Below are 27,049 nucleotides of genomic sequence, written 5' to 3' on the forward strand. Positions count from 1 at the left end.
CATGGACCACATTCGTGCATTTAATGGCAATTGATTTAGATGACTTGGACTGGTGAAAAATGCACAGTCATTGACTATGATCATTGTACATGTTCAATAATGGTGCTATACCTAATGTGTTCATTTGGTGCATACATGGTATAAAGGGACTATATATATATATATATATATATATATATATATATATATATATATATATATATATATATATATATATTAGCTGAGCAACTTCGCAACTTGCCAAAATATATTTAGGTGAAGGTCACAATAAACTGTAATATTGATGCAAGGTTATACATATTACAAAATGCTCTGACCTTTTTCTGAAAACCGGTAACTACCACTTAATATAACTATACTAGATCTACTGGAGAGGCCTACTGTGTGTTTCAGTAGAATATACGGTACTCTTTACCTAGATGGGCGCCCGCGATTGAAATCGCGGGCGTCGGGGGTAAAAATCGCGGTCATCGCGGGTAAATCGCGGGTACATAAAAATCTGCTACCCGCGATGGCCGCGATTTTCCCATAGGGAACAATGTTAAAAAGGCTGATTGAGCGCGATTTTCATGTAAAATGCCTCAATGCCCGCGATTTGGCCATAGGAATCAATGTTAAATGGGCTACAGAGGCCAAATAAGCACAATTAACCCTTAAATGTCCCCCCCAATTTTTAACGGCACCCCACGATCCACGCCAACCCGAAGCGTGGCGAGCGCAGCGAGCCCGCGAGGGGCGGCGGTACGCGTCCTCCGATACGGCGGTACGCGTCCTACGCGGTACTGCGATCGCCACGCTTCGGGCTCGGTGGCTCGCTGCGCTCGCCACACTATTCTATTCTCACTCCACGCCCTAGTGGATAGTAGGGCATGAAAAGGTCGGAGGATGCGTACCGCCGCCCCTCGCGGGCTCGCTGCGCTCGCCACGCTTCGGGTTGGCGTGGATCGTGGGGTGGCGTTAAAAATTTGGGGGGACATTTAAGGGTTAATTGTGCTTATTTGGGCTCTGTGGCCCATTTAACATTGATTCCTATGGCCAAATCGGGTCCATTGAGGCATTTAACACTAAAATCGTGTCCATCGGGCCTTTTAACATGGATTCCTATGGCAAATCGGGAGCATCGCGTCGCGGGCATCGCGGGTACATTTATGGCCGGCCGCGACGCGACCGACACGATTTCCATGTTTAACATGGGTTTCAATGGGAAATCGCGGGCATCGCGTCGGTCGCGTCGCGGCCACACATAAATGTACCCGCGATCACCACGACGGGCGCCCATCTAAGTAAAGAGTACCGAATATACTGTTGCTTCCTCCTACATCTGTCCTAAAACATCTTGCAGCGTGATTTCCAAATCCCATGCAACTTTGGCAGCGTCATAAGTCTTTTAATAATAATAATATTTTTTTTTTGCTGGAAATGCATCTTGGTAGCAATGCGATGCGACTAGGATGCACCAGCAGACTCTGCTGATTAATTTGAAATGACAGCTGTATATTGTCTGTATGTGGAGCAGAACAGATCTTGTATTGGAAAAAAGCTGCAGCTGGTACATTGTAGCACTTTGTATACAGAATCAGAGACTCAGTCGGACACAGATATACAAGTGGCTTATCATATTAATTAGCACAGTCTCATGGTGCATTTTAGCAGCAGCGTGTTGCAATGAAGACTTATTTTCTGCAACAAAAGATGCTCAACACTAGCATGGGACCTGATGTCTTTTAAAGGGGCTTCTTGACGCAAATATGATGTATTAGGACACATTTGTACGTAACTCCTCTTTTCCTGCTTCAGACGTGACCACTTTGTCCATTTTTATTGAACTTGAACTCCTTGCTCAGGCATTTGTGAGATCTGCCGACACTTCTCCAGCCTGCTGACTCCATAATGTCCAGTATGTCTGTATATCTTTTAACCCAGTGGTTCTCAAAGCATTCTAACTGTCCATGTTTTAAGGATACCCATGATTCTGATGAAACAATCTGTGTGCAATTATGGTTAATTATGGCATTGCTTTAACTTTGTGCGTACACAAATATTACGTGACTGAATCGCCAGGTCACATGCAAAACTGTGCCAACATTGGGTGCCTTTTTTGCTGAAAATTGTTTTAAATACATTGCATTGCAACAAAGATGCATAACGATATTTATTGTTTGATCTGATATTGCAGCACTTTGTGTACAGATTCAGAAACTCAGTCACACACGGGTATACAAGTGTCATATATTAAATGAAACCCTGTGTGTTTTAGTTGCATTACATCATGACTAAAATGAGGTGCGACCCTGCATTTTGCGATGTGAAAGTGGTATTAATCTTTTTTTGTAAACTTTTTCATACTTTTTCTTTACAATTAGAGTCCACATGGATGGTAAAAAGTGCCTAGTACAGTAAGCCACCTTGCTGAAAGCATGGCAAGTGAAGCAGGGGTCCATGTTTACAAAGTGAAGAGTTGTCCACTCAAGTGGTGGGCTAAGGTTTTATTCTGTCCCTCTCAAAGGCTTAGTGGATGCTAGAACAAGGGTATTCCAGAATATGATTTATACAATAATACATATGGTATATAATTTAGCCCTATGATTTCAGTGTTTCATTTATGTGGATAATTGTAACAATTCCTATAGTGTCTAAATCAGAAGTGTGTATGTGTATGTATGTATATGTGTATATATATATATGTATGTATGTATGTGTGTGTATATATATATATATATATAGTGGGGGGGGGGTTCTTCAAAAAGCTACAGTATATCATTATAGGCATTAAAAAAATGCTATATCATTATAGGCATTGGTATATCATTATAGGAATTTGTATAATAATAGACATAGCATTATTGAAATAAAATTCCTTTATTTAGAATATAAGTTACAATAAAATGTATTTCGAATCAGAAGAAATAGATAGAAACAGCAACAGGGTGCACTTTAGGAAGAAAATGGCTTTACTAATACTGTTATACAACCTGTATATGACACTGACGATATATAACACTGAGAACATACATTATATGTGTATGTATTTAGGGTATAAGATACACCTGAGGCAGTTTTGCTCTATATACCTGGAGTAGATGCAGCAGGCCTATGTGGGGAAGGCACTGGTTAGTGCTGTGCTCACCCAGTACATTTCTTTGCAAATGGTGATGTTAGTGAGAGTTCTGTTTGGGGAGGGGACTACTTGTGTACCCAGTATATTTCTTTCCAAGTGATGCTAGTGTGATCTGGTTCCACGGAGGATGGGAGGTCTGCCAGCAGACTGTATTCTATTAACAATTATATGTTGGTGGAGGAGTTCAATTCTAGGAAAGTACAATTCTATAAACACTGTCATGCATGTAGAAGAAGCAGTGTAATTACTAAATAATCTTGGATAATCAGGATTACTGCACATTTTGTAACCTTGAAATTTGGTGTGCCATTAATACTGATGAGAAACTTGAATCTGCCTAATGGGACATAACTTAATGCCCCCATACACGAGGTATAGCCTGCGATACCCTGGCAAATGACCTGGCGGCTGGATCACATGCGATATATCGTATGTGTCCTTTTGCATATGAGCTATCCCATGAACTCCCAGCTAGGGCTGCTGTCTGATCAATCTATAATGCAGTACTCGCGATCTAGGGGCTCCAATCCCATACACACTGGATTGTACATCGAATTGGAGGTAAAACACTTGAGAATCTGACACTTTTCATTCGATTTATGCGTCAAAATCTGATTAAATCAGACAAAATTGCACAAGTGTATGGCCAACTTTAGTTAAATCTCTTCAAAGAAATGTTCTAAAGGCTGCTACATAGACAGGATGCTGAAAAGGTACAAATGTATTTATACCCTAGATTCCTTTTTAATTCCCAATAACGTTTTCTTCCTGTTTGAGACTTCTAATTCCCAGTAAAGGGTGGCTCTGAGAGCTGGTTGATTTTGGGATGGAAAGCTCTATGTAGCCTGTTCTCCAGTCAGTACCAGCAGAGATCGCTATATTTGTACTCAAGGCAAAACAGTATTGTAGAAAGGGAGTCTCTGCAGTAACATTGCGGACTGCATTAAACATGAATAAACAAAGCCAAGGGTGAAGCTAGTATTGTAAAAAGTAGCTTGCATTTGAGATTTACCTGTTATTAAAATGTCTAACACAAAATATGTTCCTCCAATCATACTGTTGTTCTGAAATAGTGTGATAGCACCCTCTACTGGTGGGAACTGATGTTATACATGCTAAAGGCCGGCTAAACTAACTTGCACAGTTTTGCAACCTACAGTAAATTGGATGTAAGGAACATGCTGCCCCCATGTTATATCCTACCTCATTCTTTTGTAAAATAAAAAGTACACAGAAAACCCCATTTCTAATATCTTTAAGCTGGGTACACATTAAGTCTCATACACACTAGATGACTTTTTAAAATAGATTGCATACCTCTGAGTGACATCTTTGAAAAAATAAATTGGTGTATATGCCTGATTTATCATTAACGATGCAAACTTCAGCGCATCATTAATGACCACCAGTCGTCTGTGCAGCATGCTCAATGATAACTATGGGGTATATTGAATGTTTTTTGCGAGCTGCGACAGTGAGCTGTGCTGAGAACGTAGAATAGGGTGAGCGGCCGGTGCCGGGGTTAAACGGCAAGGGTCGCTTTGTTTTCTGCGATTCCTGTCATTTAACCCTCTTGCCGGTCGCCTTGAATACGGCTCAATATCGTCAACAGTGCATGCTGTCAACAGGGGGTGACTTCACTGACAATATTGTTTACCGATATCTTTAAGTGTGTGTACATAAAATGGGCCTGATTCTGGTTCACTTGCAAACGCAAATTTTCTCTCTAATGAACAAAACCATGTGCACTGAAGGTGTAGTGTAGTGTTCACACTCAATTCCCTCCCCTGTCTATACTGAACAGTTAACAACGGCCATTCTGCGGAATGGCCCTCAATCCCCCGCCATTGCTCTCCCCCTTGTAGGCATCATCAAGTTTGTATTCACTTGCCAGCACTGTGCCAGGTCCTGCTGTCACAAGTATCGCCGGGTACACACATTGGCTAGTGCGTACCCGGCTAAAGATTTCACAAAAGATATCTTAGTATGGATATCTTCAGTGGCCACTTCCACTGTTATACCAGCAGATGAGCGGCTTTCAGGACGGCTTTGCAACGCTATCCTACCCCCCCCCCCCCTCCATCGGCGCCCGCGCAGGGGGAAAGCCACTCAGTATGTATGCACTAAGAGGCTTTCCCCGCAGCGATGATTCTCATCATCGCTCTCTATACACGCTGGGCATATTCGGCCAGTGTGTATGGACCTTTACATGAAAATGTTGGGTTTTTGCACAAGCATCCACCTGGGACTAGCGTATGTCTGAAAAGGTCTACCCGGGATTTCACTCCCGGATCCCAAGCACCTGCAATCAACCCGGAATCCTGGGATCGAACACGGGAGTGAAATCCTGGGGAGTATGTCTGAAAGAAGTATTAGTTGATTTTTGCATTTGAGCTTGCTGAGGTGGAGTCTCGTCCTATTTTAGAAGGATCTGTCTTTATTTTTTTGTCTTTTTTCAGAGAACTGTATTTACAGGAACAATTTGAGCAATGTACTACAAAGCTTTCCACACAGATGCCACTTGTAATGAAATCTGTACCGATGCCCATACACTGTCATTAACAAATGAGACCTGCCAAAAACAGTATGCCAAGTGAATACCTGAACATTTTATGTGATGGCAGGAGTTTGGCATTTGATGCAATTATATATATATATATATATATATATATATATATATATATATATATATATATATATATATATATATATATACACATATACATATATGTGTCAGAGCAATTCAACTGTAGACTCCCATTACCTGCTGCGTGCACATTTCCTCGCAGCCCCTTGAGGTGCAAACATTTTTGTTTTTTTTAAAGGCTCTAGTTTGGCCACCCCAGGCGCCCAACCCTGGACATTTAGACTTCCATTCGGCAACATTAGATGGAGCTGTCGGCAATGTAATATGTTTATGGGCGTCTGATCTGTGCAATGATTGAATAGATCCGAAAGACTCCCATTAGCATAAACATCTACCAAAGGCTGCCAGCAACAATGGAGTCTGCCCCTTTTGTATTTCACCCTCACAGTTATATGAAATCTCCAATTTTAAAACTTGGTTTTTCATTTATGTTCTCTATTCATTTTCTAATATCCAGTCCATAGGTCACCATGCATACGGTCTACAGCCAGTAGGTCAATATTTACTATTTTTCTCCAGTACTTTTTCACACATTATTATTCACTTGAACTCCGACTGGGAAAGTGCACAAAGCATTGCTAAAGAAGAGGTGCACTAATTTGGGGTCCATGTGCTAAAATGTACAAATTGAACCCAAAACCAATCTCCCCTTGACCTTTTGCATGTATCACCATTTTGTCTATGTCGACCTTTACTAGTCGACCATTTGGGGTCAGCCTAAAAACTGTTGATGCTTTATACCATAACCCAGTGGTTATTAAAATTTTTCTCCAAAATATCTAAATACAAAACATTAAGCCTAGCGGTGCCATTAAATAAATGCTGTTACTGAGTGAGAACCGTGCCATAACCCCAGTCTGCCATCAGTAGTATTTGTTTCCTCGGCTAGCTGCAAATTGTCTAGAAAGCAGTTTACGTATGAATGTTTTTGTCTCTCTTTTTGCAGGAGCGTGTTCAGAAAAGTTTCCCTCACCCCATAGATAAGTGGGCAATTGCTGATGCTCAGTCTGCTATTGAGAAGAAAAAGCGTCGGAATCCTTTATCTCTCCCTGTAGATAAAATTCATCCTTTGTTAAAGGTAATGTAGTAACTTAACAGTATGTTCTGTAGTGTTTGTACTATGTCAGGGTATTTTTTTTTGTAATATATTTACTGGAAATGTCCACACAAGGGGCAGTATTCAATGTGGATCTTTGGCATGTGCAGCGAATTCTGTTTAGGATTTGCATGCACAGTCGCCGTGTTCTGGAGGGCTGGAGCATTCGCTGCCAGCCCTCCTTGCTGCTGTATTCAATGCCGCAGGGACGGCGAATTTTAAGAGCTGGGGGACAGCGGCAGGCATGGAGATGGAAGCCTACCTGCCTACGCCGGACACTGTGGGGCAGAAGCAGGGCTCCCGGGGACACAGGCAGCAGCAGCTGCCCCCCCCCCCCCCGGGAGAGCTGGCAGGGGACTGGGGTAGGGAGCCACTGCACTGCTTCCGCTCGGCATATGTAATGAGCGGGAGCAGTGAATATATGAATATCTAATGAGCGGCTCTCGGCTCCCGGCCCCCTGCTGGCGAATGTGTAAAAAAAAAAAAAAAAATGTTAAAAAAATAAACTTAAATATATATTAATGTGCTTCAAGCACATGAATAAAAATAGCATGCCCCTTCACAGAAAAAAAAATTCTGATTTTTTTTACACTAAAAAATAAAAAAACACCTTTATTTTAAAAGATCACTTTCCAGTTCACCTTAAAAAGATGTTGAATGCAAAACAGTGAATCATGGCAAAAATCAGGGAGAAAGCAATTTGCCATCCTAGCAATGAATACACTCTCGGCGAATCCCAGTGAAAACCCCGGTACTTGTTTCCTAGCACGGCGACCATCGCATTGCATACCATAAGGCATACGATGGTATTCAATGCGATGCGATGTCAGCCGATGTTATACAATTTTAAGTTGTATACCATCGAATTGTATGGCATATACAATAGTATACGATTTAAAATTGTATAAGCACCCTAATGGGTGTTTTCAATGTTAAATCTGCCCCCTATAAGATAAATAATTGTATAAGTACCGTAATAGGTGCTTACAATGTTAAAAGCATCCTCCGAACTTTTTATACCCCCTCTATCCACATCGGCGTGGAGTTGATTTTATATACTTTGGCAAGCCCGCTAGGGGCCGCGGAATACATGTGAAGTTATGCGCGTGGCTCGCTGCGCTCGCCATGCTTCGGGCTCGGTGGCTTGCTGCGCTCGCCATACTATATAAAATCAACTCCACGCCAACGTGGATAGTGGGGGGATGAAAAAAGTCAGAGGACACGTACCGCTCGCTGCGCTCGCCACGCTTCAGGTTGACGTCGATACTGGGTGTGGCGTGGGGGTGCATTTAACATTGTAAGCACCCATTAGGGTGCTTATACAATTAAAAATCGTATAGGGCTTATACAGTTTAAAATCGCATCGCATGGCATGCCATACGCCCACATGCGATGCTATAAGATGCCATACAACTTAATATCGTGGGCGCCGTGCTAGGAAACAAGTACCAAAACCCCATTGAAATACACCAGCGAATTGCAGCGAGCATGAAACGAAAAACTGGCCGGCATTCACTGTTCGCATTTGGCGAACAGTGAATAGGGTGAATCAGATTTTCAGTGAAAAAGATTCACCGCAAGGAGTGAAAACAGCCCGATTCGCCGAAAAAAAAACAGTGAATCAAAAGCATTGAATACTGGCCAAGGTGTTACTATTACCAATAGATGTTCACATGTATAGTAAATAAAACAAGTTGAAAAAGACGAGTTGACCCTTTTCAACCTGTGGACCTAATATATGTCAACCTATACCCTGATCGACATATCATCCGGATACTGGAACATAGCCTCATTATGTATTGAGGTATAACCTTTAACATGCCAGTTTGGCTCGGGGGAAGGAGAGAAGGCAGGAGTGTTCATAAACTCACAGCAACAAGTATGATCAAACATGGGGCTTTAGTTGCTTAGCCTCAGTTAAATGTATTTTATATTTAAACTGTCGTTCATTTGAGTTATCATGAGGACGTTATACCTGTACTTCAGTCCTTTTGTATTCCGTGTGGATATCCTCTTCTGAAATCCCTTTCTTCTTCTGTTCACAGGAGGTCTTAGGTTATAAAATTGATCATCAAGTATCTGTTTACATAGTAGCAGTATTAGAATACATTTCTGCTGATATTTTAAAACTTGTTGGGAATTATGTACGGAATATAAGGCATTACGAAATTACAAAGCAGGACATAAAGGTTGCAATGTGCGTGGACAAGGTAAGCAGGCTTTTTTTTATTTTTAATTCACCAAATATCAAGTCCATGTTACCTACTACTTATGTATTACTTGTACATATAAAGAAGGTCATTCTAGTCGACTTGCAAAGCTGCAAATTTTGCTGCTTTGCGAGTCAACTAAACGCTGCATGAACGCACACCCACCCACCGCTCGCCGACTTCACCCGCAGGCATGCGAATGGATGTTTTCTACAGGCCACGCAAATATAAGTCAGTGGAGACTGATTTTATATTTGCAGCCATTTTGCCGAAGGAAGGGCGGGCAGCTGACGTCATGTGACATCAGCTGTCTGCCCCAGCACCCCGCGTCATGTCCGAATTACCATGGGAACACCCATGAAATGCTGGGCGGTGACCCGAGCCCACCGCCCGCACTACTCCATGCAAACGGGCTGGCGAATAATCAATTTACTGTGTCTGTTCGACCAAAGAGCCTCCACATGCGCATAAATGTTGGTGTGCATGTGCACAAACAAAACATTGCTCCCCTGTGAAAATGCGCAGGGGAGCAGACACGGCAGAATGACCTCCAAAATGTGTGTGGGTTTCAGAAAGCAGTTTACTATAGTTTTGTAAGGGATACGGTCGTATTGTCGACTGCACTTAGGTCGACAGTCATTAGGTCCACACCGTTGGGTCGACATGGGTTAGGTTGACAGGTCGTTAGGTCGACATGGGTTTTTTCACAGTTTTTTTGAGCCGACATGTGCCGACATGCGGTAGATCATGTCCTACCAACCACTAGGGCGTGGTGTGAGAATAAAATAGTGTGCCTGAAGCATAGCAAGGGTCTGCGGTTCACTTCCAACTGTGTCTATGTCGACTGTGTCAACATTCGGGTCAAAAAACTGAAAAAACCCATGTCAACATAACGACCTGTCGACCTAAAACATGTCGACCTAACACATTTGTCGACCTAAACCCATGTCAACCTTGTCCCATGTCGACCTAGACACCTGTCGACCTAGAACCCTGTCAACCCCCCCTGTCGACCTAGAACCCTGTCAACCCCCCCTGTCGACCTAATGACTGTCGACCTAAGTATGGTCGATAAAACGATCCATACCCTTTTGTAATATTATTATTTAATAAACTTATATAATTTACATAACGATCTTGTCTAATCATTGCTGGGAACTGATGTATTCCTCAATATGGTCAATCCATACTACTGGCATTGATGTTCGAAACATAGAATTAGACGGCAGATAAGAACCCCTTGGCCTATTTAGTCTGCCCCTTTTTAAACATGTTACCTCAAACCATATTTGATCCTTATATCTTTGTAAGGATATCAATATGCCTATCCCAAGCATGTTTAAATTGCTGTACTGTATTTGCCTGTACCACCTTTGATGGGAGGCTATTCCACTTATCCACTACCCTTTCTGTGAAGTAATTTTTCTTCAAATCTCCCCTGAATCGTCCTCCCTCTAATTTCATTGCATGTCCTTGTGTTCTGTTGCTCCTTTTTCTGTGAAGAATGTCTCCCTCCTTTACCTTGCTGAAAACCCTTGATACGGTATATTTGTAAGTTTCTATCATGTCCCCCCTTTCCATTCTCTGCTCTAAACTATAGGCAGTTAGGATGATCTGGCAGCTGTGTGCTGGACTATTAAAACGTTCTGTCAATTATGTTCTGATCATGCTCCCAGTGTAAGGGAGAAGTGAAATATTATAGATGTGTCCTCACACAACTAGCCTTAATATACAATGTAATGTGAAATGCTTAACGCAGGCGAGCCGCCAGATTCCATGTGACTGTGCTGGTGCCTGGGTTCTCTTTCCTGTCTTATTACCTTAAAATGCATCTTTGGTGTATTGCGATGTGACAACATTGCACCGAGACCATGTTTTTAAATTTGATGTCACACTTGTATTTGGTGACTGAGTCTATATAGGTAAAGCAGCAGAAGTTGGCATGGATTAAAGTGGCTGCCACTGATTGATTCAGACTCGGATCACACACTGATATACAGTACAGTTGTTTCAAATCAAATTAATCTGCAGTGTCTCCTGGTGTGACCTAATCGCATTGTCACTAGCAGAGGGACATGTGATCTGCTGTGCTGAGAGGGGCTGTTTGGTGGAACTGTGGAGATGAAGACATATTTGCATTTGTCCACATGATGCTGCATATTGCTTTGGCTCTTTTACAGGACCATGAAGTGCTTGGTCAGCTGTAAGTTTAACTACCGATTTGATGTTATTTATTTACAGTGCACCCAGAAAGTATTCACAGCGCTTCACTTTTTACATATTTTGATATTTTACAGCCTTATTCCAAAATGGAATAAATTCATATTTCCCCCCTCAAAATTATATACACAATACCCCATAATGACAAGGTGAAAAAAAGTTTTTTTGCCAGATTTTTTACAAATTTATGAAAAATTAAACAACAAAGGGTACTTATGTAGTATCTGGGCGTCCGATTTAGAAATCGGATCGCATCGCATGCGACCAAATCGTATGCGATGGTCAAGATTTTTCCATAGGATTCAATGTTAAAATGGTCATTTTAACATAGAATTCAATGGGAAAAAGGAGTCCTTTTCCTTTTCCTTTCCCCACTATCCAAGTGGGCATGGAGTTGGATATAAACCTGTGGCGAGCGTAGCGAGCCACGGAGCCCGAAGCGTGGCGAGCGGACACAGAATACTTTTTAAGAAATATGCGTCCCGCGAGGGGACACAGAATACTTTTTAAGAAATATGCGTCCCCTCGCGGGGCTCGCCACGCTTCGGGCTCGGTGGCTCGCTGTGCTCGCCACGCTATATAAAATCAACTCTATGCCCACTTGGATAGTGGGGAAATGAACAGGACCTTCTTAACATTGAATCCTATGCAAAATCGCACCCAACAAAGAAATCACATGTACATAAGTATTCACAGCTTTTGCTCAGTACTTTGTTGATGCAGCAATTACAGCCTCAAGTCATTTTGAATATGATGCCACAAGCTTGGCACACCTATGTTTGGGCAGTATGGCCCATTCCTCTTCTGCAGCATATCTCAAGCTCCATAAGGTTGGATGGAAAGGGTCGGTGTGCAGCCATTCTCAGATCTCTTCAGGGATGTTCAATCAGATTCAAGTTTGGGCTCTGGCTGGGCCACTTAAGGACATACACAGAGTTGTCCTGAAGCCACTCCTTTTGATATCTTGGCTGTATGCTTAGGGTCGTTGTCCTACTAAAAGATGAACAGCGCCCCAGTCTGAGGTCAAGAGCTCTCTGGAGCAGGTTTTCATCCAGGATGTCACTGTACATTGCTGCATAAATTTATTTTCCTCTATCCTGACTAGTTTCCCTGTTCCTGCCGCTGGCAAACATCCCCACACCATGATGCTGCCACCACCAGCATGCTTCACTGTAGGAATGGTATTGGCCTGGTGATCAGCGGTGCCTGGTTTCCTCCAAACATAATGCCTGGCATTCACGCCAAAGAGTTCAATCTTTGTCTCAGATCAAAGAATTTTGTTTCTCATGGTCTGACTGTCCTTCAGGTGCATTTTGGCAAACTCCAGGCGGGCTGCCATGTGCTTTTTACTAAGAAGAGGCTTCTGTCTTCCGTTCCATCTCTACAATATAGGCCTGATTGGTGGGTTGCTGCTGAGATGGTTGTTCGTCTGGAAGGTTCTACTCTCTCCACAGAGGAATGCTGTAGCTTTGACAGAGTGACCACCAGGTTCCTGGTCACCTCTGCTGTGCTCATTGGGATTTTCAAAGTGGCAGATACTTTTCTGTACCCTTCACCAGATCTGTACCTTGAGACAATCCAGTCTCGGAGGTCTACAGACAATTCCTGCAACTTCATGCTTGGTTTGTGCTCTGACATGCACGGTCAAGTGTGGAACCTTGATATAGACAGGTGTGTGCCTTTTTCAAATCCAGTCCAATCAACTGAATGTGCCACAGGTGTACTCCAATTAAGCTGTAGGAACATCTCAAGGATGATCAGTGGATACAGGATGTACCTGAGCTCAATTTTGAGCTTCATGTCAAAGGCCATGAATACTTGCAGTATGTACATGTGATTTCTTAATTTTTTTTTAAATGTTAATAAATTTCCAAAAGTCTCTCAAAACCTTTTTTCACGTTGTCATTATGGGGCATTGCGTGTAGAATTTTGACTGAAAAATTAATTTAATCCTTTTTAGAATAAAGCTGTAACAACAAAAATGTGGAAAAAGTACAGCACTGTGAATACTTTCTGGCTGCACTGTAGTTTTGTGTTCTAGTTACCTTTGCATATATTCGTTCAACGTGCATATAAATATTTTTTTAAATTTTGTCTCATGTACTCAAGCTATGTAACCATTCTTTTCTACAGGTGTTGATGGATATGTTTCATCAAGATGAAGAAGACATGAGCGTATTGTCTTTGGCTGAAGAAGAGCCATCCACTTTAGGGGAACAAACGTATTACGACCTAGTTAAGTCCTTTATGGCAGAAGTTAGACAATATATAAGGGAACTGAACCTCATTATCAAAGTATTCAGAGAACCTTTTGCATCCAACACAAAACTCTTTTCAGCTCATGTGAGTTTTCATCTTTGATTGTTGTCGTCATGTGAGTTTTCAGGTGTTCCGTTCGGGAGTACACAGCTCCAACTCTGACATTACGGTTATATTTTTTTGTCATTTTGAGGAGCTGGTAACTAGTAGAGTATGTTTCAATAAAGGCAATGTTCTAGTTAAAGCTGCACACACGTGTAGCAATATCTGTTACTTGGCCAAAATGTTTGCATCCTGCACCGAAAATATATAATTGAAGAGTACTGAATTACCGTTTGGGAAGTCTTACATGCTCCTGGAATTTTTATAGATCAGTTTGTTGTATTGTTGTTGTTGCTAACAAAAAAACAAATTGATTTATACATTTCAACCAGTTTGATTATGTTTTACAGATTTTTATAGGAACAATGTTTATCGTTATAGCACCTGATTGTATCTTATTATTATTTTTTTCAGTTAATGTAACTCAACTTACATGTTAAGTTTCATTCATTTTTTATGTTTTTTACTGACGGCCCAATGTTTTGCGAATGCTCAAGCAATTCTACTGCTTCCACACTCTAAATGCTTGCGCATGTTGCGAAAAAAAATTACTCTGGTTCACTCGCAAAGGCAAATTCCTTCTCAAATGGACAAAACCATGTGCACTGCAGGTGAGGCAGATGTAACTTGTGCAGAGAGAACTAGATTTGGGTGGGGTTTTACTTTAAACTGAGTTCTATATTGCAGTGTAAAAATAAAGCGGTCAGTATTTTCCCTGCACAGAAACAAAATAACACACCCAAATCTAATTCTCTCTGCACAAGTTACATCTGCCTCACCTGCAGTGCACATGGTTTTGTCCATTTGAGAAGAAATTTGCCTTTGCGAGTGAACCAGAATAAGGGCCATAGTCTGTTATTCACAAATACACACTTTTTCTCATTCACCCTCATTTATAGAGAACTTGATATTTCTCTTTTTCATTTTTTAAAAGTATGCTTCCACTGAACCATTTCCCAGCTTTGCATTGCATTTTCATTAATCTTTGTGAGGAAGCTTCTGTGTTTAGGAGGTTATGCAAATGTGGGACCTTTTTACCACGATATGTTTATTTGAGAAATTACCGATGATGAAAGAATGTTTAGTCCTGTTTTCTATATATGTGATCATGAAGGAAGCTTTTTATTATATTCTGCTTTTTCAATTTGACATTAGAGCGTTTTGTGTTGATGAGTAGTAAGAATTCACAAATCTGTTTTGGATAAATGATGTGAGAATAGAATGTTACAAATGCTAGAGGTGGGAATACTTCTGAAAATGGCCTATATGCAATTGTGTAGTTGTGGTCATTTTTTGTTTTAGGCCAAACCTACAGTAATGTATCATCTGAATTTGGTGTTATAGTGGAAACAGTATGCAGCTGAAGTCTCCTGCATCTGCTTACTGCTGCACACGGTAACGTCAATACATGTTTTTTATTTAGGATGTAGAAAATATATTTAGTCGAATCGTTGATATCCATGAACTTAGTGTGAAGCTACTTGGCCTTATCGAAGACACCGTAGAAATGACAGATGAAGGCAGTCCTCACCCGTTAGTAGGAAGTTGCTTTGAGGACTTAGCAGAGGTGAGATTTTACTTATAAGTCATTAATATAAATCCTGCCCTTACTGATGTGTCCACATACATCTATCCCTTAATGCGATAAACATCACGTTATACAGAATGTGTGAGCATCATGTGACTTTCTCGTGCCAGGCCCCTTTGTATGCGACTTTTCCCACTAAAATGCAAATCCATTTCTTATGCAGATACAGATGTAGCCACTCACTGAATATTGGCATGCTGTATATAATTTTAATTAGCAGAAGCGGCTTGTGCGTCAGTTTGCTCCATTTTGTAAATATGATGTGTACTAATGGAAAAAATGTTCTCCGGTGCTACGAGTCGTGCAACTAGAAGGGCTGTTTAATGTAATATACTTGGATACATCTGTAATTAATGTGTTTGAAAGGGAAATCCCCTGGAATCATGCTTCGTTCAATTGATTTCCTTTTCAGAGGGATTGAACTGGCAGACAGAGTGGGCATATGTGGCCACACCAAACAAAGAGCAGATATTCCTATAATTGTACCAATTTAGGGCACACGCTATAGGATTCTGGGTACGCAATGCACACTACCATGCACACGCTCTCTTTGTCCACAGTGATCTTGTTAACTATATAAAATTTTCGGTACTTGTTTCCTAGCGCGGCCATCGGGGGTAATTTTTAGTGGCCTGCGACGCGACCGACGCGATGCCCCCGATTTTTCCATTGAAATGCATTGAAAACAGTGAAAATCGCGTCGGTCGGGTCGTATGCGGCCAAAAATGCTTCCCATAGGAAACAATGTTAAATGGGTCAATTTACCCAAATCATCATAGGGAAGAATGGTAAATGGGCCAGAAACCCCAAAAAACCCACCTGAACATTGACATGTCCCCCCAAAAGTAGTTCACGCCACCCCGCGATCAACGTGAACCCGAAGCGTGGCGAGCGCAGCGAGCCCGCGAGGGGCGGCGGTACGCGTCCTCCGACCTTTTCATACCCCCACTATCCACGTCGGCGTGGAGTTGAGAATAGAATAGTGTGGCGAGCGCACGCGGATACCTTCACAGGTAAACGCGTCCCTTCGCGGGCTTCACAGGTGTCCGCGTCGCCATGGACACCTGGGAAGCCCGCGAGGGGACGCGTATAACTGTGAAGGTATCCGCCACGCTTCGGGCTCGGTGGCTCGCTGCGCTCGCCACACTATTCTATTCTCAACTCCACGCCGACGTGGATAGTGGGGGTATGAAAAGGTCGGAGGACGCGTACCGCCGCCCCTCGCGGGCTCGCTGCGCTCGCCACGCTTCGGGTTCACGTTGATCGCGGGGTGGCGTGAACTACTTTTGGGGGGACATGTCAATGTTCAGGGGTTTTTTTTGGGGTTTCTGGCCCATTTACCATTCTTCCCTATGATGATTTGGGTAAATTGACCCATTTAACATTGTTTCCTATGGGAAATCGCGGTCATCGCGGGTAAATTGAGGCATTTAACATTGTTCTCTATGGGAAAATCGCGGGCATCGCGTCTGGCCCATCGCACCCGATTTTTTAGTGCATGCGATGCCCGCGATGGCCCCGATTTGACCCCCGATGACCGCGATCATGATCGTTGTGGCAGTGCTAGGAAACAAGTACCAAATTTTCCTCGTTGAATCTTATCTATTAAAATAATTCTACCACTTTGCATAACCTAAAATCTTCACAGGATATATCCACTAATTTTCAAAGCATTAAAGCGAGGTCGCATCTTTGTTTGTTAAAAATGCACATGTACCTGGTTTGAAAGTTTATAATTTAAATGGTTTTATTTGCAATGCCCATAGATACAATTCCACATGCATACAGTATAAATACACACCATACTAATTCACAATAATAATGAGTGCAATACAGAGTTTAGTACTTTTTTCACCACTTAGATTTAGTGGCGATTGTCATTACTGGTATCTGGCTGTATTAAAATTCTACTAATTTAATATTAATAACATTATGTTTAAGTTCCTTGAATATAATTGTTGAAATTTAGGGGTAGTGATTGTACGATTAAAACTAACATAATACAGGGATTTCAGGAATTCTTTAAGGTTACAATATGATGTAGGGACTTATGTTATCAAGCAGGGATTAATAGAATATTATAGGGTTATTATATGATGCAAGGACTGGAATGATTACTTAGTGTTCCTTCTAGGAACTGGGCAGGGAGGTGGCAGAATGAAAGGGGCGGACCAGGGCCGCCAATGTCACTAAAGGGGGCAGGCCCGGGCTGCAATGTCACCAAAGTTGACAGGTCCGGCCATCCGACGTCCCCAAAGGGGGCGGGCCCAGATCGCAACGTCACCAAAGGGGTTGGGGCGGGTCTGCTAACATCATCATTGGGAGAGGCCCCACCGAAATAACTGCCAGGGAAGCGCTAGGCATCTACAGGGGCGCTGGGCTTCCCCGTGCGCATCGACGGGGACAGGCAGCAGGCTGTTCTAGCAGGGCGCATTTTGGCTTTTCAAAAATCAGGCAGGGCACGCCACCCTGCTAAAACAGCCTAGTGTGAACACTAGATTACAGTATACTTATTTTCTATATGGAAAACAGCACTCCTCTGGGATTTTTTTTCTATATTTTGATTTGTTCTAGCTTTGTTAACTCTCATTGTGTTCTTCTTTTTTGCAGGAATTAGCCTTTGACCCTTATGAATCCTACGCTCAGGATATTCTACGACCAGGTTTTCATGATCATTTCCTTAGTCAGCTCTCAAAGCCCGGTGCTGCTCTTTATTTACAGGTACAGGTTTTGGCAAGATAAAATAAAGGTTCTAATTAGGACCCATACAAGTGTTCATTTTTGGATGTGCACAGGGGAACTTGTAGACACCAATAATATTGCAGTGTTTTTTTGGAGCATTTGGCATATCCTTACTTTCATCGCTCATTTTTCTGTAATATATTTAATGGAAACCCCTTACAAACTCAACACTAAAGCTGGGTACAGTGATGTGTTGATTGGACTGTCATATCGCTCATATTGGGCAGAGCGTTTGTCCGAAAGCCGGTGTACAAGGTCGCTAGCGATGTAATCATTTTTGGTTTGCTGCACATTTAACCTGACCCTATCGATAGCAACAACATGTTGCACACCACACCTCGGACCTGGAATATTGCCTGGTTGCTGACGTAATGACCCTGGTGGAGGTGTGAGGTAAAGACACCAAACCTTCTAATTCGGGTCAAGTAACCTGACAATTCGACCTGGGTTATACGAAGGGTTAAACCCGGGTCACCATCTGTATAATGGGCGATCCAGGTTTAATGTGAAGGTGCCGGCGACCCAAGTTTAATGTGAATGTGCCGTGTCTGACCTGTGTTTGTAATTTGAAAGCAGGCTAAAGGACAGAACAGTGATGGCATGAATGGGCCTTAGTGAATGCTTTCCACTGCTTGGTTTCTATGTGCATTGGTGACAGTCTGTACATACTTTAAGAAATTGACCATGCCTAAGTTCGAATTCTGCATATTTGTGCGCTTTTCTGAATAATACAAAGACTGCTATTGTATTTTGTTTACCTATGAGTGTTTGTATGCATTTCACTGTGTTGTGTTGAATGGAAAGGGGAGTGCTTTGTTAGGAGTTGCTCATCACACGTTTATTTCACTGTTGAAGTTAATGCTTTAACAAATTCAGGTCGACACTTGGCCCTAAAATATCAGAGACGTACCATTTAGAGCGTGAGCTTCCCAAATGCAAACAATTTAATTCAAAGTACAGGAAGTGCCTTAAAATAAATTATTTTAAAACTTGTGGTGGGTGCAGACACTATAATGACAAATTGTCTACATCATGTAGTACGTATGCAGGTGCTCTCCCGCAGGTCTCAGGCAACATCTTCCAGTTGGCCGTGCTCGTTTTGTTGTTCGTTAAATAGTCTAAAGTTTATAGCCAGTCGGGGATGGTCCAGTGCAAAAGGAAATCATGCCTTTGTTTAGGCGTGTGCCCAGTTTAGACATGTATGCATACCTAACACACTAAGCTCTGCAACATAGTAAAAGAGAGAGAGCATGTGTGTACCATGAGGAATCTGTTTTTAAAAAAGTTGAGCTAAATGGGATTTTTTTTTCTTCCCAGATGAAAATGTACCTGATTTTGTGCAAAAACACCTGAATTAGGGAAAGGTTTCTTGATACTGGTGTTTAAGTGATCGCGGCCACGGAAAAACAGCACTTATCAGGGATTTTGTTTTCCTGTCTCCGGGCAGGTGAATTAAAATCATGTCGAACACCCCGCTCGCCATGGCAATCAATTAGTCACTGTAATGTAACACTGCTAATTGAATTCCTCCAATAGAGTGATCTAATGTGTATAGATAACACCTGTGCACTGGTCTAACCCAATATCCCCTTTCCCTAATAGTAGTTGTTAATGGTGATTAAAATATAACCAGAGTGACGATAAGTGAAAAGTGTTGGTTACGTAATAAGTCCGCAACCAACGTACCCTTTATACCTAGCTACGTGCGAACAAAGCGTAGCGCAGCGTAGCGTACCTTTTATTGTATTATGTATACCAAGAACCAATACCTTATTCAGAGATTCCTTCGCAGTACTTTGTCTCTAATCTGCGAATATACCTTATCGGACTGTGTCCGCAATATACCTTATCGCTATTATGCGAATAAACAGACACGACCACTGAATAGGAATAAGGAGATTAGAACTCCGTAAAAGGTTTGTATTTAAGTCCCTAATGGACAAAAGGGGGTTACAGAAATAAGAGTAAACAGGTATAACAGGTGATACAATATACTAACAATGAATACTAAACAGACTCTGCTAAAGGGAGAGAAAACAGATACAAGACACAATCAGCCAACAATACTTATAAGAATAAATACCGTGAAATGCAACCGTTTACCGTGGTCATCTAGTATGCGAAGCGCAGTCCGGTCAGAGCTCACTATCGTTCAGGAATGAGCGATAGTCCGGTAGGAAGGTCCAGGGAAAGTAGATGTGCCGAAGAGACCGAGCCTGCTCCGGGTCGCCTATCTTATAGGGTCAGAAGGGGGAGGTCAAAGGCCATTCTCATTGGTCAGAGATCATGTGTCCGGTCCACTGTGATTGGAGGTTAGACGCTGTACCTGGTCTGACCAGGTGCAGGGGAGTGAACTTTAAGAGTCCTTTGTTTGGTGGTTTCGGCGTCAGCAAGGATAAGAACCGGTTTGAGCTAGTTTCCTTTGTTAACTACTTACAACAGAAACTGTCTCTGGAATATGGATTATGTCCATATCTATCGGGCAATGTACATTGCGACATATTCGCAATGACCGGAATACTTCGCATAATGAACTGAGCGGAACGGTACTAAACACGATATAGACAGGTGTGTGCAGGGCTAACTAAGCTATGTGTGGCGTTCTAAACCTTTTAACTATATTTCATTTCGTGTAAGTGTGTTATTATGAATTTATCTGTGATAGTATGTCTACTCTTCTGGTCCATATTGTCACACATACTCAGGTATGGAAACTTTATTTGCGCAACTCTGCGAACCAAAATGGCGGCCATACTATCACAAAATGGCGTGTGTGTACCTAGGCTTCCACAGTCCACCCTTTAACAGTAAATATAAAACTGTTACAATACAAAAACATTTCACACGACAATACAGAAATTCATAATCCTAACAAAGAAATTGGGATCTATGAAATAAACATATAAGGGGAGTAAACCATCTGCTCTCGGCCGATCCAGGATCATGGATAAACGATGGGCCGCATTTATCGAACAATCTACTCAGGGTCACGAAGGATAATGTACAATTTAGGGATAAAAATAAAAACAGGGGTGGTTACAACATATACACATTCACAAATATGGCATCCTTTGGTAGGTATTGTTTGTGACAACAGACCCTTGAACTCTTTGTTGTCTCTCTTTTTGGTATGCTTTTAAGTATGATGGTATTAAAACATCCGATCCTGGGTAAGGTGTCAAGTTTATAGATTCTACCTTAACCTAAGCTGGGACGGGTAACACACTCTCAGAACTCTGTATCGTCCGTCCAATGCCTGGCAGCAGGGCGGCAGCGGTATCCTTGCTTTTGAGGATAAGAACGGATAGTGGGGGGGGAGACAAGAATAGGACCCACAACAATAGAGAAAACTGAGAAAGGAAAAATTTTGTTAGTGATCCTTTCAACCTGTTACCAGTGGGGTGTGTCACAGTCCCTTTTTGTAGCTTGTACAGGTTGCTTGACCTTAGCTGCTCTCCAGTCCTCCCGAAATGGTGCCTCTTAGCGATTTCTTTCTTTCGCCCTCGAGTGTAGGGACCTTCCGGTTTTCAGTTCTTTCGGCAGTAGGACGAACGTACCCGAATCTCTCTCTGCGACTTTGTTATTGAGGTAGTGCTGGTCAACAAGATCTGGGGTGGTCCTTTCCAAAGGTCTATCAAGCAACCTGTATATGGCAAAGCAGGGGAAACAACAACAACATCTCCTGGTTCATGGTTATGACAGTTCACAACAGGTGTCAACAAAGTCCTTTTGCTGCAGTTTTCCAGGTGTGGATACATCACTTGCATTTGTGGTCTAGGATCTCCTTGTGGGATTACCATAACCTGTGGCTGCCCGCCAAGCAATGTTTCGATGGGGACCAATGAGGTGGAGTTCTGAGAGTGATTTTACTACTACAAAAAGAGATTATGGGGTGTACCATCAGTCCCTGAAGGTTAACACATGACTTAAACCTTTTATATATATTTGCATACTCAAGGGTGTTTCTGGGCTGCCATATCTATACACACAAACGTCAACATATATATATATATATATAAAAATAAATAAATAACTTAAATGCTTCTAGAGTGGACTGTACAAAGCCAATTTTGTATTACCTGCAGAGGATCCTGCTGGAGGAGGGATGTGGAGATGGCTCTGTGGGAACAGCCGTTGCAGTTTGTTTCCCCCAGACAAGTAAGGCATGATTCTGTCGTCTTACCTGTCTGTGGGCACACCAGTAATTTTGGACTAATTTTTTTTTTTTTTCACATACCTTCCCTGTCAAGACAAGTCAGGCCATGGGCTATCTCTGTCCTGACAGTTTGGCATGTTCTTAGAGTCACTGGTTTACCTTGTCCATCTTTCTATTCCTGTCCACATCCCTTCGGCTTCCAGACTGCTTCTCCTGCAGGGGACACAAATCTTGTATTACTATGTGAATATACTGATATTTATAGGGGGAACACAAACATTATCCGCAGAGCGCATGGCTCACCCAGCTGCCTTGCCAGCATGTTCATCATCAAGTGACACTGAATCCTCATTGAAAATGTGGTTTTTACACTTGATAACAGCCACTCTGTCCGGCAGCTGTGTGACTGTCAAGAATCTTTTAAACTTACAACGCTTGCGCCACTGGAGTGCCAGCTACTGAAACAAAACATCTGAGGCGCCATAGGGCCTAAGATCTTTTGTATTACCCCAACAAACATACTTGGAGTCGGCATGAATATTGGCTGTTTTTCTCTCAGTTCGCAGTACTATTAATGAGACTGCTGCTGCTGAGTGAGACGTCCAATGGGTTCAGCCTCTACTATGCCTTTTCCATCTATTACGGTATAGCCAGTGTACAATTTTTCCCTCTCGGTGTTGTGGAAAGAACGGAAAAAAAAAATGAATTACCTCTTCCAATGGGTTGTTACCACCCTTTGGGGGCATGCTGCAAAAGGTCTGATTCAAACATGTCATGCAATCATATTCGTCTCGGCTCCCACTAAATTCCACCATTCCAGCAACCTCAGCACCACTCCACCCTTTGTGCCTTTGGCGGGCACACCTGGTAAGAGTGTTGCTGGGTTTACAATATTACCCATTTTACATGGTAACATCAATGCAAGTTCCCATTTAGTGAACTTGGCTGATGAATATTTTTCACATGTTTAGGCAGAATTTTAGGAGTGTCCAGACTATATGAGGAGCATAAACAGTTAAAACACACCCCAACACCACATTCTCAGTTTTGTTTACCAGTAGTGCTATGGCGACTACACTGTGTAGACAAGTATGAATGTGCTTAAGTAATAGGGTTTAATTGCACACTGCAGTACGACATTGGTCAGGCTGGCATCACCAGGTTTCTTACGTCACTATATCTGTCGCCCCCTCAGCAGGTCTAATATTCTACATCACATGGTCTCTTGTGTCAGTTTTACCCATGGCAAAAAGCTGTAATCAGGCCTGTTTGTGAAGACATGGGTATTGTGATTGCACCTATTTATATGTAAATGCGTTTTACAACCCTTTTCTTTCTTTGTAGAAGGGGAATGCTTTGTGCATTACTTGGACTGCTTTTCACAAGATGGTGGCTGTGGTTGCCCTGGGTAACATTAGGAGTAATGCTTAAAGTTATTGAGACTTTGTTCAAGATTTACTGAAAAATATCTCTATTGTGACTACTCGCTTTGCAGGGTACCGCATATTCATAATGGTATTTCTCTGCTGGGAGTGCGACAGATTCTTCGAACTATTTATCTATGATTTGTGGGTTTCTGGAACAGAAGGGTAGGGGAAGGAGAAAAAAATTGGAAAAAGAGAGAGAGAAAAACTCAAAAAGGGTAGAAAATATTAATGACAGTAATGTGTACATTTATTTTCAACAGAAACATTTTTTTCTTTTATTTTGATGACGCCAGGATTTAGCACTATGGGGGAATTGGCTCTCAACTATTTGGTTCTTACCCTTGTCAACTCCTGTTCTGATTCCTAAGCCCTCCCTTTCTTTCTGTTTCCCAGTGTGGTTGTGACTATGGGCTGTGTCTAGGGGTATTTAGCTAAAAGTTCTCTTTTTTGGGAACCTTGTTATTTCACTGGGTATTTTCCCAGCTCAACCTCAGGTTTCGAATGGTGAGGCTGTACTTTGGGGCGCTATACTTTCTGTTTTTAACAGGGTTTCTATTGAAGCTATGGTTGCCATTGATCCTGTGTCCTTCCCATCTTTAGTTCAAAGGGAACTCGGTATTTGTGCTGTAGTTTTTAGCTACCTTAGATGGATTTGACTCTATAACAGTGGAATACAACATTAGCCTCTGAGGACTGTCCAGCATATCTTGCACTTCTTGTGTAAGATTTCTAGGAGTGTCCAGAAATACCCCATCAGGGGTGCAATAGATGACACATCCCATTTTACATAGTAAATCTCTACCCAGGAGGTTAGTCGGGCCGCTGCAGCCAACAGAAAAGAGTGTTTGGTATGCAGAGGCCCGCTTATAACATCTGCTGGTTTCGTCAGTGGGTAATGTTGTATTTTTCCTGTTACCCCGCTTGCTGCTACTAATTGCTTGACACAACCTAGACCAGGAGGGAATGTTGTTAACGGGTTAGGTACAAAAAAAACTTTATATTTAAACTATTCCACTTACCCATATCTGAGGCTCCTCCCTCAGATATTGTCTCATGTTACCTGGATGTGGGGTGTATGTGTGTCCTACTCCCTGTTTGCATATATGTGTCATGCTTAGGGCGGCGTTGGCTACTAGGTGGGGCTATGGCTATGTGTTGAGACCTACCTGTCTTCTCCCATTGTGTCTCTCAGTTACTTACATATGTGTTATGTTTTCTATGGTTATTTACCCTGCAATGTCTGGCTATGTGTCCATTGTTTCCACATTTGAAATATACTATTTGGTTTTGTCTTTCTGTCATAAATCGTTTGTCCAGATCAACAGCAGATTTCTTTAAAGTGTGTATTGACATCTGTCTGCAGTTGGGGTGAATGGTTTCTAGGTTGGTTCTCAGATTTTCCCTAAGACCTTGTATCAGCACAGAGACAATCCCTCCCTTAAGATGTATGTTGTCCCCGTGGCCGGGGATACCAGAGTGTTTTGGCAACATCTGTAAAGCACGGTTGAAATATCCGCTGGTGGACTCACCATCTTTCTGTGTGATGGTGAACCCTAAGGTATTTTCAACTGTCCCTGGGAAATATACACCCAATTGTATATTTATTAGGCGTATATTTTCCTGGTTGCCCTGTTCAGTTAAGATCTTATCGCCCTCCACACCACTGTCTCGAATGAACTTCTGGACATCTATATGTGAAGGGAGGCAAGCTCTCAACATGTACCGCCAATCCTTATTGGTGGGCTCATCTGAATTTCCTCGCTCCCTTACAAATTTCTGACACTTTGCCAGATCTTTGCTGGGATCAGGGAAATTTTTGATGATTGAATGACGTTCCAATCGTGTCCATGTATTGTGCATGTCACTATCCTTTACAGGCATTACCTCATCCCCGCCTCCCCGTCCACAAGGAGGTTCCACTGTGTGCAGAGGGTGGATCTGTATTCCCCCTGCACCATTGGACAACATCCCAGGAGCAACTATCTCTGTGCTGTGTTGTGTGTACTTACCTGTGTCTAATACTATGCTGTTGACATCAGCCGTCTCCTCCTCCTGTGCTGGGACCCCAGCAGTGGGTTGCACCTTTTCCTCAAGCATGTTAAGGGCATGGGAGACGGCCAGTGCCAACAGCTGCTCGTTCTCCTCTCGGGTTTCCTTATAAGGGGGTAAGACAGGGTACAAGTTAGTAACGGATACATTATTACTTATGTCTTTCTTATGAGTCATTAACCCCTTCAGCACATATGGGGGTGGGGGAGTTGATTCTATTGCGGCAACGGTTGCATTTTTATTGTGGCTGATTGTGTCCGATATTGCCAGACCTTTGATTCCCCATTGTTCCTGTCCTTCCTTCTGCCACAATTTAAGAATATCTATATGCTTCACTCTCTCCTTACGACTGGAGAGTAGGCATATTTCATCTTTTACTGCCGATAAGATTTCCGGATCGAAGCTACCAACACTGGGAAATTCTAACTTGCTGCCTTGTGTCATTTTTCTCCATTTATTTTGGTAAACAACTGCGAGTTCACCGTGCTTACAGCACATAATAAAAGCAGCCGATCCTTTTGGCCGGCTTGCTTCCTCCCTAACATGCACGTTATCACAGCGTGACCCGTTATTACCCATAGTTACAGGAATAAACGTTCACAGCTTAATAGATATCGGTGGGTTATTACTTATCTGAGAGCTCCCCAAACACTCACTTCTACAGCTTCCTAGAACATCCCACAGTCAAGCAGGTGCGAAGGATACGAGGTATGATACTCAATCACCAAGTCTTTCAACTAGCAGCGAACTTCTAGCCAACTTGCTTGATGCGGCACAATTTTTCCAGGGTATAACAAACTTGTTTTCCTATACCCCCAAAAATCGGATTTCTAAAGTAGCTAATCGGAAACAAGTGCGTTCCGATGTATCTTCTTGTACCCTCCTAGCGGAATCAATTCCACTGAAGGGGCAGTTCCTATGGGCACGTCGTCACGTGAACCCTAACCTTGTCCTACTTGGACTGTCCTACACTGGACTACACTGCGCTTGAGTCGTGTCGTCACACACCCGTTCGCCTCAGTTATTTTTCACACTGGGCGCTGGTTACACCTTGGTCTTATGCATATATTTGAAATATTTCTGTACAGAAAATCTTCCCAAGTTGGTAGCTTTTCACTGGATACTTATGCAGGTATAAATCCCTTATAACACTCTATAGGAATCTATTAAAATAATGCTTGCGTTGCTTGTTTAAAAAAAAAATGAACAAAAAGAAAAAAACTTATTTTCTTTTATTAATCACCGCCTCATTCGCAGTATATTGCTATACTGTTTAAATAAAGCTAGTGGTTAAATACTGTTCACCTTTGCGTTCCTATGTGTGCTGCATGTGCAGTACCAATGAACAGCCACGTGTGTACATGCACTGTTCACAGGCCGCCGATGAATCGGCCACCCACGTGTTCTATAGTGTATTTGCAAGGTTGCACTCGGG

The 27,049-nt window shown here is 42.3% G+C and overlaps 1 protein-coding gene across 1 annotated transcript in view; it reads left to right on the top strand.

The window, feature by feature from the left end:
- The window catches only part of SOS1 (SOS Ras/Rac guanine nucleotide exchange factor 1), a 137,688-nt gene that overhangs the window by 73,006 nt on the left and 37,633 nt on the right, over nt 1-27,049 (top strand). Inside the window, exons 3-7 of the mRNA XM_083176061.1 lie at nt 6,712-6,843; nt 8,907-9,071; nt 13,425-13,634; nt 15,076-15,219; nt 17,851-17,961. Of these exons, the coding sequence (XP_083032187.1) occupies nt 6,712-6,843; nt 8,907-9,071; nt 13,425-13,634; nt 15,076-15,219; nt 17,851-17,961 (762 nt within the window). The remainder of the gene's footprint in view (nt 1-6,711; nt 6,844-8,906; nt 9,072-13,424; nt 13,635-15,075; nt 15,220-17,850; nt 17,962-27,049) is intronic.

Source organism: Crinia signifera, chromosome 3 (genome assembly GCF_055691185.1).
Source record: "Crinia signifera chromosome 3, ASM5569118v1, whole genome shotgun sequence".
NCBI classification, from domain to species: Eukaryota; Metazoa; Chordata; class Amphibia; order Anura; family Myobatrachidae; genus Crinia; species Crinia signifera.